The sequence below is a fragment of the Lachnellula hyalina genome, assembly GCF_007821495.1.
Source record: "Lachnellula hyalina strain CBS 185.66 chromosome Unknown contig00007, whole genome shotgun sequence".
Classification (NCBI taxonomy): Eukaryota; Fungi; Ascomycota; class Leotiomycetes; order Helotiales; family Lachnaceae; genus Lachnellula; species Lachnellula hyalina.
Window position 1 is genome coordinate 261,096 of NW_022157121.1, and position 16,474 is coordinate 277,569.

The window sequence follows — 16,474 nt, forward strand, 5'->3', positions numbered from 1 at the left end:
TAAGGTACCTAAGTACCTACTGTAGGTAGGTAGGCTTTTCTCCTAATTTGTCGAAGAGATATGAATATAGAGACAGATCAATCGCACATGGGAACGCTCGTATGTGGCACAATTCAAGTGGACGGACGGTGCGAAGGGGGCATTTCATTCAGCATCACCGACCTCGTATTCTCGTCTTCTTTCTAAGTTGAATTGCTTGCGACGGGGCTGTCACATTATGGAATGCCCCAAGAGTATTCTAGTTGCTACCTCATGATTACAGTAGCGAGACTTCATCCTGCATCGATTTCCCTCACCTCCCTCGCTATAGCATTACAAAGCTCAACCCTGATGCCGGCGCCTGTGAGAACATGAATCCACATCCGCTGCGTATCACTTAACCTATCATTCTCACTCTTAACTTCCGAAAACACCACAGTCTTGTCCTTTGGATTCCAAAGAAACAAGTCCGGTATCCCGCCACCTCTAACCCTGTACTCCTGAGCCATAACCTTACACACTGTTGCCAGAGCGGCACTATCAAAACAGCCGACGATCTCCAATAGGTCGTCAAGCTCAAAGTCCCAATTCAAGCCAACAACACAAGTTTTCCTCTCGCGCTCGCGTTCATCAACGGCGCGAATTATTTGCGCGGCATTGCCATTTGCTATTTCCACGAGACGATGATTAATCTCCGAGGCTCGGGACGGGAAGAAGGCGTCGGTATGTAGATCCAAGGGGCAGGTTTGGTACGCAGTCTGGAAGACGTTGGGTATGTATACGAAAAGTACATCAAAGAAGAGGTATGCAAACAATGTTCGTAAGATCCCGCCTTCAGAGTGATATCCCTTGAAGCCTCTCTCACGGTAAGATGAGAGACACATGGCTTCTACGCTACACTCTCCACCTCCTTCAGACTCGTCCACCCAAATTGTTTTTGTGCTTCGTTGTTTCTCTTCCGTTACTTGTGCACTGGCCCTTCTCTTTAGAGGTGGGGGATGGGTTTTCTTTATCTGGATGCCTTCGACGCTCACTTCAATCGCTTTGGAGAGCAGAACGTGACCAAAGTCATGTTGCTCTCGCATAGGGATTTTGAGGCTCTTCTCAAGCTTCTTGATCCTCTTCTGTAGATCATAGTGATATATCGTGTGGCAGTCCTTGTCTTCTAACCCCTGTTCGCAAGTCTTTCGTGAGATACGCTTCCAATGCTTTTTCTGCTTCTCAGGATCCGAGATCCCTGATGGAGGATCAAGAGTGTACATATAATGCTCCTCAAGCAGAGCCTTACGCTGATACCAGGCTCCACGACGTGCAGCATGGAAGAGTCGCTGTTTAAGTAGCTCACTGAGCACTTCATGCTCTCTAGAATACAATTTGAAACGTCCGAGAACATATGTGCCTTTGTGAATGATTCTTGTGTAAACCTACAAGTTCTTGGAGTCAGTGATGTTTGATCAGTAAAGTTTTGTACTTTATTAGTAAGTCTCGTAAGTTCCGAGACATCAGAAAGGGACTTCAAAAACACCGTCTGAATGAAGAAGTGAGATGCTTTGGGATGCTGCTTACCCATGCTGGTGAAAATCGACGAAGGTAAGCTCCTTCACCACTCTCATATACACGGTCTTCTTTCCGTTGCTCTTCCTTCAGGAGCATCTCCCACCGGGGATAAACTTCATCAAAGATAGTCAAGACCTCTTCGAGCCCCTGCTTCCCAGGGTTCCCATTAAACTCGAGGATCTGGTCAATCCGAAGCTGCACCCTTAAGGCTGATTCGAATTCTAGGATATAGGATCTTGACGGAAAGATATTTGCTGAGCGACAGACAATGTAGTCTGGAAAGTTCCGACGCGAGATTCTCGCCAAAATGATGGTTGTGAGTGACTTTTCTGTCCATTCTGTCGACCTATAGAAAATTAAATGGACCCTCTCAAAGAGCTTCAAAGTTGGAAGCGACAGGCGTATGCAAGGTCCAGTGCTGGTCATGATTTTCCGTACGAAGTGTCTGTCTCGATTTATGTCCGAAATAGCATTATCAGCGTCATCCTCCTCATTATTACCCGAATCCGAGGCTACGGTTTGCTCGCTGTCAGATCTTTTCAACCCGACCCATCCTAAGCCACTTTGACGGCTGCTCATTTTATGGAGGGCTTGTAGCAACTCATTCTTATTTTTCCCTTGCACTTTAGCTTCCTTTGCCATTGCTTTTAATTCTTCCAAATTTAAGAGTGAAGAGGCTTCCTGCAAAGTAGAAATCATCTCCGAAGACGAATCCGCAAAGGTAAAAGAAGACTCGAGGATGGTGCCTTCTGGAGGCATCAGCTCCGCTGGATTTGTTTGGACTGCAGCTGAAGATTCAGGAAGCTCTCTAGAATTTTGAAGGCTCGTCACTGCAGATGGAATATCTGAAATATCGCTATGATACCTAAGTCGACTTATACGATGCCAGGCAGAAGTCTTTCTCAAAAACAAACGGACGTATCTTCATTTTATCAGTCAAAAGGGATCATTTCCAAGGAAAATCTCTTACAGATATTGAGCCTCATATTCAAGCTCCCTCCATTGGCTCAGAACCTTCATCTCTTTCTCATCAAAGAGGTGTCCTTCGTCTTCAAGAACAGTATCCAAAGCAAGATTGAAGGCGTCCACATAGATTGAACTCTTCCCTCTGGTCCATGCCCTCTGACTTAGGCGAGACTTCAAGTCATATGAAACTTCATCACCAGCTCGCATAGCCTCATACTCGTTGATGGCTTCTTTGTCGGTTTTCACTGGTGGCAAAGCACTCTCAAGCTCAGTTGGTCTATGACCGGTCGAACCCTCATCCCCGAAACCATTCTCATCATCCGAGTCAGGGATTTCATCTCGATATGTACAGTTATCTGGCGTATGAGGGATGGATTCGTCGCCAGAGGCATCGTGGGAGTCTTCTCTATCTGTGCTCTCGCGAGTCTTCAGGCGCTTTGCTGGAGGTGAAAGGTTATCCGCGTCAAAATTGGTTGAGGCTGGGTGTGGGATTCTTCTGCCCAGCATTTTATTATGAAGCGTATTCCCTTGAGATTGGAGTGCCATAGCTACGGTATCTCATTACTGCAAGAGTCCGCGATTTTTAGGATTGATCGAGTCGCGTTTGAGTCGCGTTCAGGCAGAGACACGACAGCACGTGATGATGATTGGCCTCTGATAACCTTTAATTGATGATGTACGGACCTAGGTAGGAAGTCAAGTCAATGCGGCATTCTGTTAATCAAGGGAACTCTTATGACGTGATAAACCGTAGTTTGAATAGAAATAGCCCTTTTAGCAACCTGTCTCGCGCTTGCTGTGAATATCGATGGGAAGCCATAGAAGAAAACCTTGCGAGGCGGTTGCAACCCATTCTTCAATCTCTACCCAGCAACTAAAATTAAGTGCCCTGTTTATTTAAACGGCAGAATGTCACAACCGAATACCCCTAGTGAGGGCGTTCAGGATTCTTCTTCTAGCATAAACGCAGCAGCACAAGCTTACCAACAGCAACAGCAACAGCAGCAACCGCCAACGCCCAGCGCAGCAATGCCAGACTCAATCCGCGATGTTGTGATGAGTGATAGCACTCCCGACCGCCCTGCTGTATGTGTCCCTCTTCGGCCTCTGTCCATTATGGAAGGTTAACGTCTTGTAGTCACCGGCAATCGCGACGGGCGCAACGAACGTACCCTCGCCCGTGCCCGTGCCAGCGCGAATTGGCACACCATCGCGCAACACAAACGGAGATGCTACCTCTCGAGCTACGTCTCAGCATCCTGATCCTGCGCCTACGATTCCAAAGGAAGCTCCTCCGCATGGTGCGCCCACGAGACAGTATTTGAATGGCAAGGTTACGGGGGTGTTGCTGGATGGAATGAAGCAACTGGCCAAGGAACAGTATGTAGCCCTTTTCTCACGGCTTTACAGTTCGTTTGGCGGTTATATGTATATCATGTATCTGTTTCTCGCTAACGATTTTAAAGACCAAAGGACCCTTTGCGCGTGCTGGGAGAATATCTTTTGCAGAGATCGAGAGAATTAGAAGGGTCATAAGGGGAGTTTCATCGAGGTTAAGGTCACAAAAACAACGTTGGCGTGATGGGCAATATGTGGAAGTTGCATAGATGGATAGCTCGTAGGTCATGCTAAGTATGGGAGATCACGAAAGGCCGACGATATTGGTGGGATTCAAGTGCGACAGCAGTCCCTTCTATGCGGGGCAGGCGTTGGTTCATATAGCACAAGGGGAAAACTGAATTTTGTCGAAAACAAAAAATGCACTTTTGCTGGCTTGGGGATTGTGATTTTGCTTTGCCATTCCTATGCTAAGTACCAGGTCTGCCGTAGCAGCTAGGCCATCAATGCAAATCAAATTGTCCACACCCCAACTCCATGCCAAAACCCGACTAATTTTTCCATCTATGAGACCATGGTGCTGGCAGTAGCGCTCTCGTATCTCCAGGTTGGTGGGAGGACTCCGACGGTCTTGTAGTAGCGGGACAGACGGTGGATACGGGACTCGATGAGAATGAGACGGAACTTGGAGTCCTTGTCCTTTCGGTTGCGCTCGAGATGCTTGCGGACGGCGACAGCCTTGAGTTTGTTAAGATTAGCATACACGAACGCATGGTGTTGGGGGTATGAGGAATTCAAACCTTCTTGATCAGCATGTAGAGATCCTCTGGGATTTCTGGGGCGAGGCCTAATATAGTTCACTCCGTCAGTCAAAGACCAAGCAGAGGCAGTATTGAAATTTTGTATCGAGTCCATCATTGGGTTTGACACCAAAGATGTTCAGAATAGTTTTCATATCGGTTGTATCGTACCATTGGACTTGAGGATTCGGAGAATCTTGTTACCTGCGACAAGAAATATCAGCATCACATTCAAAGTGCGGAGACAAGAATCCCTCTGTAGTTGAAGCACGTACCAGTGACCACCTTAACTTGCGCAATACCATGCGAATCTCTGAGGACAACACCGATTTGCGATGGAGTAGCACCCTTCTTCGCAAGCTTGCAGATCTGGTCCACGACTTGCTCGGGGGTGGTCTTGAGCCACGCAGGAGGAGTCCTGGAGTATGGGATTGCTGAGGCTGATATGCCCTTTCCGTTGGAATGAAGACGACCCATGGTGATCTGATCTGGTCTGGTTGTTTGGCGTCGGAATTGAAGGTGATGGAAAACTTGAGCTTTTTTGCAAGTCTCCGAAATCTGGTGGATGTTTGAGTGCGCGCATTCGCTTAATGACCCTAGGACGTATTAGGCTAGATTGAAGTGAAATTTGGTACTTAAGGTTTAAGGAAGCTTCAAGTTCTCGAAGTTTTCATGAACATCAACATTATTTATGCGACAGGACCTATTCGACGCAGTACCTTGATTGATTTTGGAGTTTCAATCCACGCTTTGCACAGCGATGCTTAATTTGCCAGCTTTGCTCCTGTCATAACAGAGATTGATGAAGAAAACGTTTATCATGTGAGTATCCTTCTACTTTCCTCTTCTTTTCCTGAGAACATTCATATGATGATACACCAATTTTTGGCACCTCTCATTTTATGTCCTTCGCAAAGGGTTAAAATCTTTTTGCGGAGGTCGATGAATTTAACGGACTTCTGACATTTGTATTAATCAAGAAGCATTTTCTGCATTTTCTGAAGCTGGACATTGCTAACATCGCAATGAAGACAGGGAACCTAATTGAGAGATCAATACACGCTGTCTAGATTTGATATTACACAGGCCACTGAACTAACTTCGCTTCTTTATATTTCCGTTTTGCGGTCACGATTGGAGGTACAAGAAGATGAGAAGATGCGAGAGAGAATGCTACGAATACGATAAAATTTGGATGGAGATCTCATGAATTGATTATATAGACCATGAAACCATCACTTGTTAAACAATGTTACCTTCCAAGATCTGTTTATATGCCCGACTCATTTTAACAACCTCCTAGCCTCTTATGTTGTCCACTAGCACTTGGAGTTCGATGCATATTGAAAGCCACGCGCGCGAAGTCACAACCCTTCCAATCGATTACTGTGTGCATTGTGGTAGTATCTATATATATCAAAATTCAGGTCATCTCAAACCGCTCGGATAGATTCAAAACCGTAATGCTCATTTGGTTAATGTGATCTCAATAAATTGCTTTTCGGAAACGCCTTATGTGGGACATGGATACTAAAAGTACAGAGATATTGTCGCTCTGGAAGCTGGGGTCTTTGACATTGGTAGAAGCATGGCTAATACATGCTAATACTAAAATGTACGTCCGGTTTTTTATCTGATGCAATTTTGCGTTCAGGGGGCAGAGCGATTACCAGGCCGCAACTTCGAAGTTTTCCTGTGAGAATCGTCAGCAGTATTCTAAAATCACTGGTTAATGTACTTACTTCCGAAAAGTACGTCGTGACGACTGTACGATCCGCAAACTTTCTGCCTGCCAGAGCTCGAAGGGCCTTTCCTGCTGACTCAGGGGTGTCAAATTTGACGAAGATCTTGCCTACTCCGTTTGACTGTCTGCTTCCACCAGTAGGTCGCGGAACCTTCATGTCAAGCACTTTACCATACTTCTCGCATTCTTCCTTTACATCCTCGCAGATTTCTAAAATATGGTCAGCATGGATTGTGCAATGCGGGGGCGGTTCAACATACCTTCATAGTCTTCGGTGTCAATGAGTTCTTCGGGGGTTACCATATTGAGCAATTGTAGGACCCGACCATCCTCGAGGCCCTGTGAGGTAGTACCGGCAAGCATAGACATTGCGTTGACTCCCATTTCGAGACCCGAAACTTGAGTGTTACCAATGCTGGCTCTTTGTACTTTGAGATGCTTGTCTCCAAGTTCCATACCGTTGAGACCTTCAACAGCTATATCTGTGGCTTGAGTGGGATCAGCATATTCGCAGAAGGCAATTCCCTGTCTATATTAGCCGATTGTACTGATCAAAACACCCTGTTACGCGTGACAACTTACTCGAGATTCTCCAGTGCTGTTATCCTTGACCAGCACAAAGGCTTTTAGCTCCCCGAATGAGACTAACAGTTCGGTGACTTGTTCATCGGTTAGATAGAGGGGAATGTTAGATATACAAATCTTGTTCTGGGTGTCAGGAACGACGCTTGAAACAACACCAGGCTCAAACGGAGCTTCATCTGCAAGAGCTGGGACGATGTAGTCCTTAGGGCGACGAATTGAGAGTCCCTTGGTGTCACCATTTGCTGCTCCATTTCCCATCTGAAGGTCCTCGCTCATCGTGATGCCATCAAGTGCAAGAGCCACAGTCGCATCTGAAGTTGTTTTGAATTCAAGTAATGCGAATGACTGATCCTTCGACACCTGTGCTGAGACACAAGGATCTGATCCCTCAATAACGTTAAGACCGTTCAGTTGGAGGTTGAAGAAACTGGTAATGGCCTCTTCGTTAAGTGCCGGTGGGAGGTTATGGACAAGAAGGCGCTTAGCTTGACGAGAGTTAGATGGCTTGAGCGCAGCATTGGTAACTGAACCACTTGGTTGCGACATAAAAGCCTGCAGCTTGCTTGGGTCCATGGGTTGTTGTCTTGGAGCACCAGGCAGTGGAAACATTCCAGAGAGCTTCGCCTGCTCAGCAGTGACATTTTCGTAGCCTGGGGGCTTGATGTCCCATTGTGTCAATCGTCGTTTCCTTTCAAGAATTGGGACAATATCTGTCAAATCTGGAGTAGGTTCCTTCTTCTTGGGAGGCGGTGTTGCGCTCTTTTGACGTGCTCGTCCTTGGGCTGCGAAATCATCACGGTCCCCGCCTCGCTCTCGGTCGCCTCCTCTGCCACCTCGTCTGCCACCACCACCACCACCACCTCCTCCTCCTCTCCTGTCATCGAAGAGGTCTCTGTCTCTCCTCGGTGGTCTGTCATCGTCGTCCCGTCGTGCGTCGCGTCTCGAAGAACCTCGATCCCTATCCCATTCTCTATCACCACCTCCGCCTCCCCGACGGTCTCTGCCAGAGGAGTATCTGTCTTCGCGCTCTCGCTCTCTGTAATCTCGGCTCGTAGAATAAGAGTCTACCTCGCCTTCTCGACGAGATGGTCGTGGGCCTCGATGTCCTGGAGAACGCGAACGGCGTCTGTCTCGGTCTCCCCTGTCACCTCGTCGGTCATCGCGAGAGGACTTGATACTTGTTAGATAAGAATTTAGACGCGTAGCAATGCAGTAACTTACGGGGTAGTCTCTGGATGAACCATGTCGGCCAGAATCTGTTGAAGGTTTCTTGTCAGTAGCTCCACTTTCTAGTTTAGCTTTGGTCGATGAAGGTGGCATGCCTCTTGATGAGTAGGTATCGCCGTTCATAGTGGCGGTAAAAAGTTGATCTGATCAGGTCTTCTCTGTAGGTTTGTTAAACCAACGAAGCTTGGGTGTGGTGGATAACTTGCGATATCGAGTTTGATGCGACAAGAGACCAGCCCGTTATTTTTCTTGGTGGATGCAATGCTGATGTTCTATCGCGCTAAAGCACTGATCCACCAGATCCTCTAGCTAAAAACAACAATCCCTGTCTGTCCCCTTACATAATACAGACAGAGCCTCCAACAATTTACCTAACTCAGAATCTCCAATCACTTGTCAACTATGGCAAATCTACGGATATCTGAATGGCGGAAGCTCCCAGTAAGCCTTGCAGAGCTCTGTTTAGACACCACACTACGCTGCGGCCAATCCTTTCGGTGGAAGAAGTTGAATAATGAAGAATGGTACGTACAAGATCCTCTCGAGTTCTTAAAACGGGGGCCAATTCTAAGATAGGACTTGCGCTCTACATGGAAGAATGCTCTCCTTGAAACAGGATGACACTCATCTTCACTATCGATCCATCAGACCAAACAGCACGTCTTCACTAAGTCCAAATGCTTCAGCCAAAACCTCAGTGCTTGAAGCTTCAAACGAGGATGAGGAAACCGAGGCACTTGTTAAGCAGTACCTGAATCTCACTCCGGATCTGACCTCTCTATATGAGCAGTGGTCCTCTGTAGATGCCAATTTCAAGAAGAGGGCTCCAAAATTCACTGGAGTCCGCATTCTGAAACAAGACGCATGGGAAGCTCTCGTTGGGTTTATATGCAGCAGCAATAATAATATCGTGAGAATATCGCAGATGGTACGAATGGCGTTTTAGTTCGAAATTCTTCTACTTACATTACTTTACAGGTTAACAACTTATGCTTACATTATGGACCCTTAATAGGCCATATTGATGACCAAGCTTTTCATGACTTCCCTCCTGCGGAAGCTCTCACGGGGTCAAAAGTTGAGGGACACCTCCGAGAGCTTGGTTTTGGCTACCGTGCAGGATATATAGCCAAGACAGCCAAAATGGTCGCCAAAGAAAAGCCCGAGGGCTGGCTGCAGAGCTTGTGCAATTCCAGCGATGATCCAGACCAAAAGCTACCCACAGGAGGCCGGGATGGGTATCGGACGGCTCACGAAGAACTTCTTCAACTTCAAGGAGTTGGCCCAAAAGTCGCAGATTGTGTCTGTCTAATGGGGCTGGGGTGGGGTGAGGCTGTACCTGTTGATACACACGTGTGGCAAATAGCTCAGCGTGACTACAAATTTGGCAAGGGGAAGCATAAGAGCCTCACCAAGGCTACTTATGATGCCGTGGGAGATTATTTCAGACAATTATGGGGCATAGAAGCTGGATGGGCACACTCGGTGCTGTTTGCTGCCGATCTGAAGACCTTTTCGGAAAGGCTGATGACTAAGGTGGAGGTAGACATTGACGAAGTCAAGATCAAGAAGGAGGATAAAAATATTGTCGAGTCGAAAGTCATTATAAAGAGAGAATACTTGGTGGATGAGGTGAAGGACGAGAAGCCAAACGAGGTTCTGATTGATAGCAGGAGTCAACGAGCAAAGAGACGAAGATTTGTCTAATAGTAATGCATTATTATATTGTACATGAACTGTACATCATTTGTACCATGACGACCAGCTTCAACCAAGTACATTTAGACCTGCTAGAATTCGTATCCTTGATATTGCTTTGATCAGAAAATTTGTGTTGGTCTCAAAATATTTCTTGGCATGGGGACTTCAACCGAGAGAGCTCCTATCCTTCCCCACCTCTACAAAGCAACATAATGCGATGGCCATGGTCCACGAATTCCGAAAGGGACAGCGATGACAAGAAAGGTTCTGTCCCATGGACAGAGAGCCTCAATGCAACGGATTGGCAGCACTACACAGACCCTCGAACCGTAGTTCCAACGATACTTCTCACGTCAACAATCCTGGCCTCCGTCAGTGTTTACCGCTCCTACCTGCGCAGGATTCCCGCGGCCTCATACATTCGACCTAAATTTTTTCGGAAGAGGAGTCTATTTGGAAGAGTCACAAGTGTGGGTGATGCGGACAACTTTCACCTTTTCCATACGCCGGGAGGGAGGTTGACGGGATGGGGTTGGCTGCCAGGCAGGAAGCAGATACCTGAGAAGAAAGCTCTGAAGAACAATACGGTATGGTCTGATACACTATGTACAGAGTTTTTGAAGCTGATTACACGAAGATACATATTCGTCTTGCAGGAATAGACGCTCCAGAGGGAGCGCATTTCGGAAAACCCGCCCAGCCTTATTCCGAAGAGGCTCTGCTCTGGCTTCGAAACTACATATTGAATCGCAGAGTGCGGGCCTACATCTACAAAAGAGATCAATACGAGCGTGTCGTGGCTACAGTGTGGGTACGGAGGTTTCTCTTTCGGAAGGATGTGGGCAAGGAAATGCTGAAAGCTGGGTTTGCTACCATCTATGAGGCTAAGTACGGAGCTGAGTTTGGGAGTTTCGAGAATGCATACAGGAAAACGGAAGAGGTGGCGAAGAAGAAGAAGTTGGGAATGTGGGCGGGGAAGTTGAAGGATTATGAGAGTCCAAGGGACTATAAGACTCGGACGGCTGCCATCAATGAGCAAAAGTAGGAGACACAACGATACCCAAATTGAAGAATTTAACGAAGAAGAATCCGAGGCCCATTAGGCTTTCCATCGTGAAGGCAAATGGTGTCCTATTTGAGTTTATTATTCTCGCCTGGCAGCCATACCCCCGATTCCAATTCGAATATCACCACTAATCTGTTTGATAAATATGCCCTTCGCTCATCAAAGACGTTGTGGCTTTCCGTTTCACCTGGCGTACTTCAACGTGGTATCGTCGTGGGAAACATGTTTCCATGTATGTAGAACGATTGGCGGCCAAGGTGAAAAGGTGGAAAAGGTGTCCGCAGTGTTATACAGCAGAGGTTAAAGTATCTCACACGAAAGTCGATCTTTGTCAGCGGGTTCTGTAGGAGATGATGTCTTTTTAAAGTATAAAGTTTTCAGATTGTGTTATAAACACCCCCATCTGATATGTACATAAAGATGGGGGAGGGGTCGCCCATAGCGAGCCCCTGAGGTAAATCGACAAGCAAACAGCTGTCTGTCGTACAGTAGTTCCTTAATCCATGTGTGATTTCGCAGTCATTTCTCAAACCATGATGAGGTTCGACGATTCTAGCCCCAATGTTTTGCTTTTACTCTTCCACAGGACACAAGAGACGGTCGATCTTACAGCACGGTGTACCAAGTGTCTTACACGGGCTATGTGACGGATTTCATTGGTCAATGCCTCGAGAGTCCAGAATTAGCCTAGGAACCATAGAATAATCTCATTAAATTCAAATGGGCCCTATACGCTTGATTCTACATTCAAACAGAATGATAGAAATGGAAATGGAAATGAAAACGGAACCGTATAGCAAAATGTGTTTGAGACAGTTAAACAACCAGATAGACAGAATGAAATGGCACGTCTGTATTGCGCGCACAAGCCACGGAACGGAGTATGTTTCGCGAGAAAAGGAGATTGCACTTTCCTCGAGAAATCCTCTTTTGACTTCCATTTCCAGCCCCAAGATCCGGCTTCTGCTTCTGCTTCACAGTACGGTACAATAATACATGTGGTAAGCTCCAGTTCAGTCACTCCTTTGAACCCAAGTACCTCATCAGTCTCGTGTTTACTCGGTACGTACCTTTGTCCATGCATACAATACTCCGTACATGCAAATACACGTACGAGACCTATGGAAAAGCCGGCCCTGACAGATCCTAGCCACGCTCTTTTACAAACCACACCCAACATAGTCCCAACGTATACTTACCTACAATACGACAACACATCACATCGCGATATTCAATCCATCCACTCATTGACTCACACCCATTCAATCCACCACTATCTTGTTCTGTCTGTCCTAATAACGCCAATCCGGGCACCTCACAGCCCACCGACACCGACCATACTCACACCTCAAGCCGGCAGATAACAAATATTACGAGCGATTCAAACTGCCCGGCGCAGCGCATCTCCCACCTTAGCAGCATCTGTTACCAGAACCTTCATTTAACCATAGGTTTGACCTCGACGTCAACATCGCATTCGACATCGACTTACGAGGCCTGGGCGAAACCGACCCGGCCCGCACTGTACCTGATTAGTGGCGCCCTAGCGAGAGATCGTTCCCCCTTCTCTTTTCTCCCTCACCTCCTCATTTCGACATCTCGGTCCCACACCACGCGACATTTGTTACACGACGAGAAGAACTGTCATCCATATCGACGTCCGCCGGCCGTTGCCAATACCTCGATACCTCGATCAATCTCAGGCTGGTAATGGAGTGAAAGCGTCGCGTCGTGTCGATACAGTCTTCGGGGTCAGCGATGAAGCTCTCTTCATGGCTGAGTCCAGCCGGCGACCCACCGCGCCTACTACAACTCGGCTTTCTATTAGCATCCCTTACACACTCCTCGCATGGCATCACTTTCAACTCAATACCCTCGGCGAATCTCAACTTGGACGATCTAGGGAGGACAGCACTGATAGGAGACTTCGACGGCATCTCCCTCTATCAATTCGAAGGCCAAAACGAGAATGGATTCCTCACCAATGGCAGCCAGTCACTTCAGTCACAATTTCCCAATGGAGGTTTTGCGACTTTAGCATCAGCGGATGCGGGTATCCAGGCCATGTGCCCATTTGTGCTGCAGAACGGAACGCTCGCGGGGATTGTGGTAGGAGGTAATTTCACAAGCTTGGGGGGAATGCCATCTTCAGGGGCTGCCATGTTCGACCCAACTACATCCACCGTTATCCCTCTGACGGGATTATCTGGACAAGTCTCAGCATTGCTTTGCGATCAAGATACAAATACAGTGTATGTTGGAGGTAGCTTCACAGGTGCAAATTCTACAAATGCTATTGCTTGGGTTGGAGGAAGCGGCTGGACAAATTTACCGTTTGCAGGTTTTAATGGACCCGTCACATCCATTACCAAGGCCGCCAATAGCCACATTGTCTTTGGGGGTGGTTTCACAGGCCTAGGAAACTCATCTGCGCCGACCAAACCGGATCAACAGATTGTCAACATTTCTGGGGCAAACATCACATCTGGCTCGTCTACATCAACGGCGGGCTTTAGCGACCCACAGAATATTGTCTGCAAGACGGATGGTACAGATGGTTCCGGCAGCACTTGGCTTCTAGCCGATGATACTGCAGGCTTCTGGAAAGCAGACTTCGGCTTTGGATTCCAGCCCACGAGGTTGAGATTGTACAACACTCACCAAGACGGCAGAGGCACAAAGACGTGGAGATACACTGCTATGCCATTGAATGGGATCATGAACTTCACCTACATCGATCCCGCGACTGGCCAAAACGCTTCATGTTCCTCAGAGTGCCCTCTAAGTAACAACTCGAGCATGCAATTCCAGGACTTTCATTTTGTGAATTTAGTTGGTATGGATAAATTTCAGATCGATATTTCAGCCTGGTATGGCGATGGAGGCGGCTTGAATGGGATTGAGCTCTTCGAAAACGACATCTTTGCTTACGCGATCAATGACTTCAATGAACCGACCTGCGCCGGTAGTCAAATAGCGTCAAACACAACCTCTACCGGTCCTTGGACTGTGACTCCATCACACGAAAGTGTGTCGGAGTACTTGACATTAGCTGTGAACGATACCACCTCTGCCTCTGTTGTGTTCTTGCCGACTATCAAACAGTCTGGCAACTATTCTGTCAACATATACACCCCCGGATGCAAGCAGGACGACAGCTGCTCAGCTAGAGGCCATGTCAATGTCACGGGTGTTATGGCTAGTGGCTCTTCAGCCGCCGGTTTCTCAACGGACATTTCACAAACTAACAATTTCGATAAGTACGACCAGATATACTTCGGCTATGTTGAATCAGCTACAAGTTCTTTCCAGCCCTCGATAACTCTCTCGCCAAGTGTTGACCAATCTACTTCCAATCTTTCCATCGTCGCTCAACGTGTAGGGTTTACCCTCATATCCTCAACTGGTGGACTGAATAGCCTTTTCGAATACGACCCTACCAAAGCAGAGATTAATACCGCTGATTTTGCCAATTCAACCTTCGATCAAGCAGGTATGAGTCTACCGTCAGGATCAGGAGTCAACACATTAGCAACTTCAGGAAGCACCACATATGTGGGAGGCAACTTCTCGACAGACACATATGAGAATATTCTTGCGATTAGTGATTCGGGTGCGAAAGAGCTTCCTGGTGGCAGTTTGAATGGGGAGGTCGTCACCTTGCTCTTAAATGGGACCACACTCTACGCTGGAGGACAGTTCACAAACACGAGTGCTGGGGGAACCAGTGGTTTAAGCCATGTCGCTGCCTATGATACGTCAAAGAATACCTGGGCAGCTTTAGGGGCTGGCGTCAACGGTGTCGTGAGAACCATTGTCGCCATTTCGATAAATGTAACTACTGACGTGCCAGAGACTGTGATAACCCTCACGGGAGAGTTCAACCAAATCATTGCTTCTGGAAACAGTAAATCAATAGCTGTTACCGGGTTCGCCGTTTGGGTACCGTCTCGAGCCGATTGGCTCCAAAATCTGAACGTCTCTACCATTGCAATCAACGGAGAGCTCACGACTGCTGTAGATATACCAGGTGGTGGAACTCTGTTTGCTGGCTCTCTTTCTTCCTCGCAACTGAACGCCAATGGTGCAGTATCGCTTTCGACTTCATCGAGCCTTAGCACGTTACCCGTGCAGATTCAGCCAGCGTCAGCGCAATCAAACAGCTTGACGAAAAGAGCTACGAGCACGAGCAGCCAAAATGTCACGGGTGTCGTTACTGGCCTTTTTTACGAGAACGGTAATCTCAATGTAACGATTCTTGGTGGGCATTTCACAGCGACCGGGACAAATGGGTCTGATATCAGCAATCTTGTCTTTATCAATGGCTCAAACTCCGACACAATAACTGGTGTTGGCTCCGAGATCTCGAGCGACTCGACTATTTTAGCTCTGGCTGTACAGGGCGACAATCTCTATGCCGGGGGCTCCCTTACTGGAACTGTCAACGGTGGTAAACTAAATGGGCTTGCTTCATTCAATCTTGCCACCTCGACCTTCAATGTCCAACCCCCAGCTCTTGCCGGAGGCGATGTTGCTGTCAATGCCATTTCCGTACGACCTGGTAAATCTGGTGATGTATATGTTGGTGGCAATTTTTCTCAGGCAGGCTCCCTGTCATGTCCAGGAGTGTGCCTCTTCGCTACTTCTGCGGCTCAATGGGACCGGCCGGGCGATAATCTTGACGGCATTGCAAACGCTATGGTCTGGAGCAGTACGAATTCCCTGATTGTTGGAGGTGCCCTGTCCGTGAATGGTGTGAATGCTTCTCTTGTAACTTACGATGCTAAAGCCCAGACCTGGGCCGTTGCAGTGGGCGCTGAGACCATTCCGGGGCCTGTAACTGCACTTGCCGCCGCGAATAGTGATGCCTCCCAACTCTGGGTCTCGGGTACCGCTACCAATGGTTCAACGTTTCTTATGAAATTTGACGGTTCAACTTGGAACTCTGTCGGCAACACGCTGGGAAGCGGCACGAGCATCCGGGGCCTTCAGGTGCTTCCTCTCAGTAAGAAGCATGCATCGTCCAACCTAGTACCTGTAGCCCAGGATGTAATGATTACCGGGTCTCTTAATCTTCCAGGCTTCGGCAATGCCTCTGCCGCGTTGTTCGACGGGTCAACTTTCCAGCCTTTCGCGCTTACGAGCACTGCTTCCAACACCGGTGGTAGTCTCTCCCAAATCTTCATATCCAAGCAAAATGTTTTCGCGGCACCACGTAAGTTACACGGAACGACAATTTATGATAGCGTACTGACATGATTTACAGACAAGAAGATCGCTAGAGGCTTTGTTGTACTCATTGCCTTGGCTGTCGCTCTTGGCTTGATCTTCCTGATAGTCATTGCCGGTGTCATCGCTGAACGTGTCCGAAGAAAGCGAGAAGGTTACATGCCTGCACCGACCAACAGTTACGATAGGAGCAATGCCATGTCACGAATACGTCCCGATGAGCTTCTCAGCAATCTAGGCCAAGGCCGGAGCGGGATTGAGAAACAATCAGCAAGGATATGA

General features: G+C 47.7%; 7 protein-coding genes across 7 annotated transcripts; 4 read left to right on the forward strand and 3 right to left on the reverse strand.

The window, feature by feature from the left end:
- Positions 1 to 272: 272 nt before the first annotated feature.
- LHYA1_G000498 (Fanconi-associated nuclease 1-like protein) lies at positions 273 to 3,048 on the reverse strand (the record flags this gene model as incomplete). Its single annotated transcript, XM_031145490.1, has 3 exons — positions 273 to 1,403; positions 1,546 to 2,458; positions 2,507 to 3,048. 3 exons carry the CDS (start codon positions 3,046 to 3,048, stop codon positions 273 to 275), a joined length of 2,586 nt encoding a protein of 861 aa, XP_031009260.1.
- Positions 3,049 to 3,411: 363 nt separating this feature from the next.
- Positions 3,412 to 4,038, forward strand: sdc1 (Set1 complex component sdc1; the record flags this gene model as incomplete). The annotated part of the gene is made up of 3 exons (XM_031145491.1): positions 3,412 to 3,588; positions 3,641 to 3,882; positions 3,969 to 4,038. The coding sequence occupies 3 exons, from the start codon at positions 3,412 to 3,414 to the stop codon at positions 4,036 to 4,038; spliced, it is 489 nt and encodes a 162-aa protein (XP_031009259.1).
- Positions 4,039 to 4,404: 366 nt separating this feature from the next.
- RPS13 (40S ribosomal protein) lies at positions 4,405 to 5,117 on the reverse strand (the record flags this gene model as incomplete). The annotated part of the gene is made up of 4 exons (XM_031145492.1): positions 4,405 to 4,578; positions 4,641 to 4,687; positions 4,812 to 4,844; positions 4,916 to 5,117. The coding sequence occupies 4 exons, from the start codon at positions 5,115 to 5,117 to the stop codon at positions 4,405 to 4,407; spliced, it is 456 nt and encodes a 151-aa protein (XP_031009236.1).
- Positions 5,118 to 6,306: 1,189 nt separating this feature from the next.
- U2af50 (Splicing factor U2AF 50 kDa subunit) lies at positions 6,307 to 8,319 on the reverse strand (the record flags this gene model as incomplete). The annotated part of the gene is made up of 5 exons (XM_031145493.1): positions 6,307 to 6,333; positions 6,383 to 6,594; positions 6,645 to 6,909; positions 6,967 to 8,139; positions 8,191 to 8,319. 5 exons carry the CDS (start codon positions 8,317 to 8,319, stop codon positions 6,307 to 6,309), a joined length of 1,806 nt encoding a protein of 601 aa, XP_031009235.1.
- Positions 8,320 to 8,598: 279 nt separating this feature from the next.
- OGG1 (N-glycosylase/DNA lyase) lies at positions 8,599 to 9,903 on the forward strand (the record flags this gene model as incomplete). The annotated part of the gene is made up of 3 exons (XM_031145494.1): positions 8,599 to 8,720; positions 8,773 to 9,124; positions 9,175 to 9,903. 3 exons carry the CDS (start codon positions 8,599 to 8,601, stop codon positions 9,901 to 9,903), a joined length of 1,203 nt encoding a protein of 400 aa, XP_031009238.1.
- Positions 9,904 to 10,109: 206 nt separating this feature from the next.
- lcl3 (putative endonuclease) lies at positions 10,110 to 10,942 on the forward strand (the record flags this gene model as incomplete). The annotated part of the gene is made up of 2 exons (XM_031145495.1): positions 10,110 to 10,484; positions 10,535 to 10,942. 2 exons carry the CDS (start codon positions 10,110 to 10,112, stop codon positions 10,940 to 10,942), a joined length of 783 nt encoding a protein of 260 aa, XP_031009237.1.
- Positions 10,943 to 12,721: 1,779 nt separating this feature from the next.
- RAX2 (Bud site selection protein) lies at positions 12,722 to 16,474 on the forward strand (the record flags this gene model as incomplete). Its single annotated transcript, XM_031145496.1, has 2 exons — positions 12,722 to 16,178; positions 16,230 to 16,474. The coding sequence occupies 2 exons, from the start codon at positions 12,722 to 12,724 to the stop codon at positions 16,472 to 16,474; spliced, it is 3,702 nt and encodes a 1,233-aa protein (XP_031009232.1).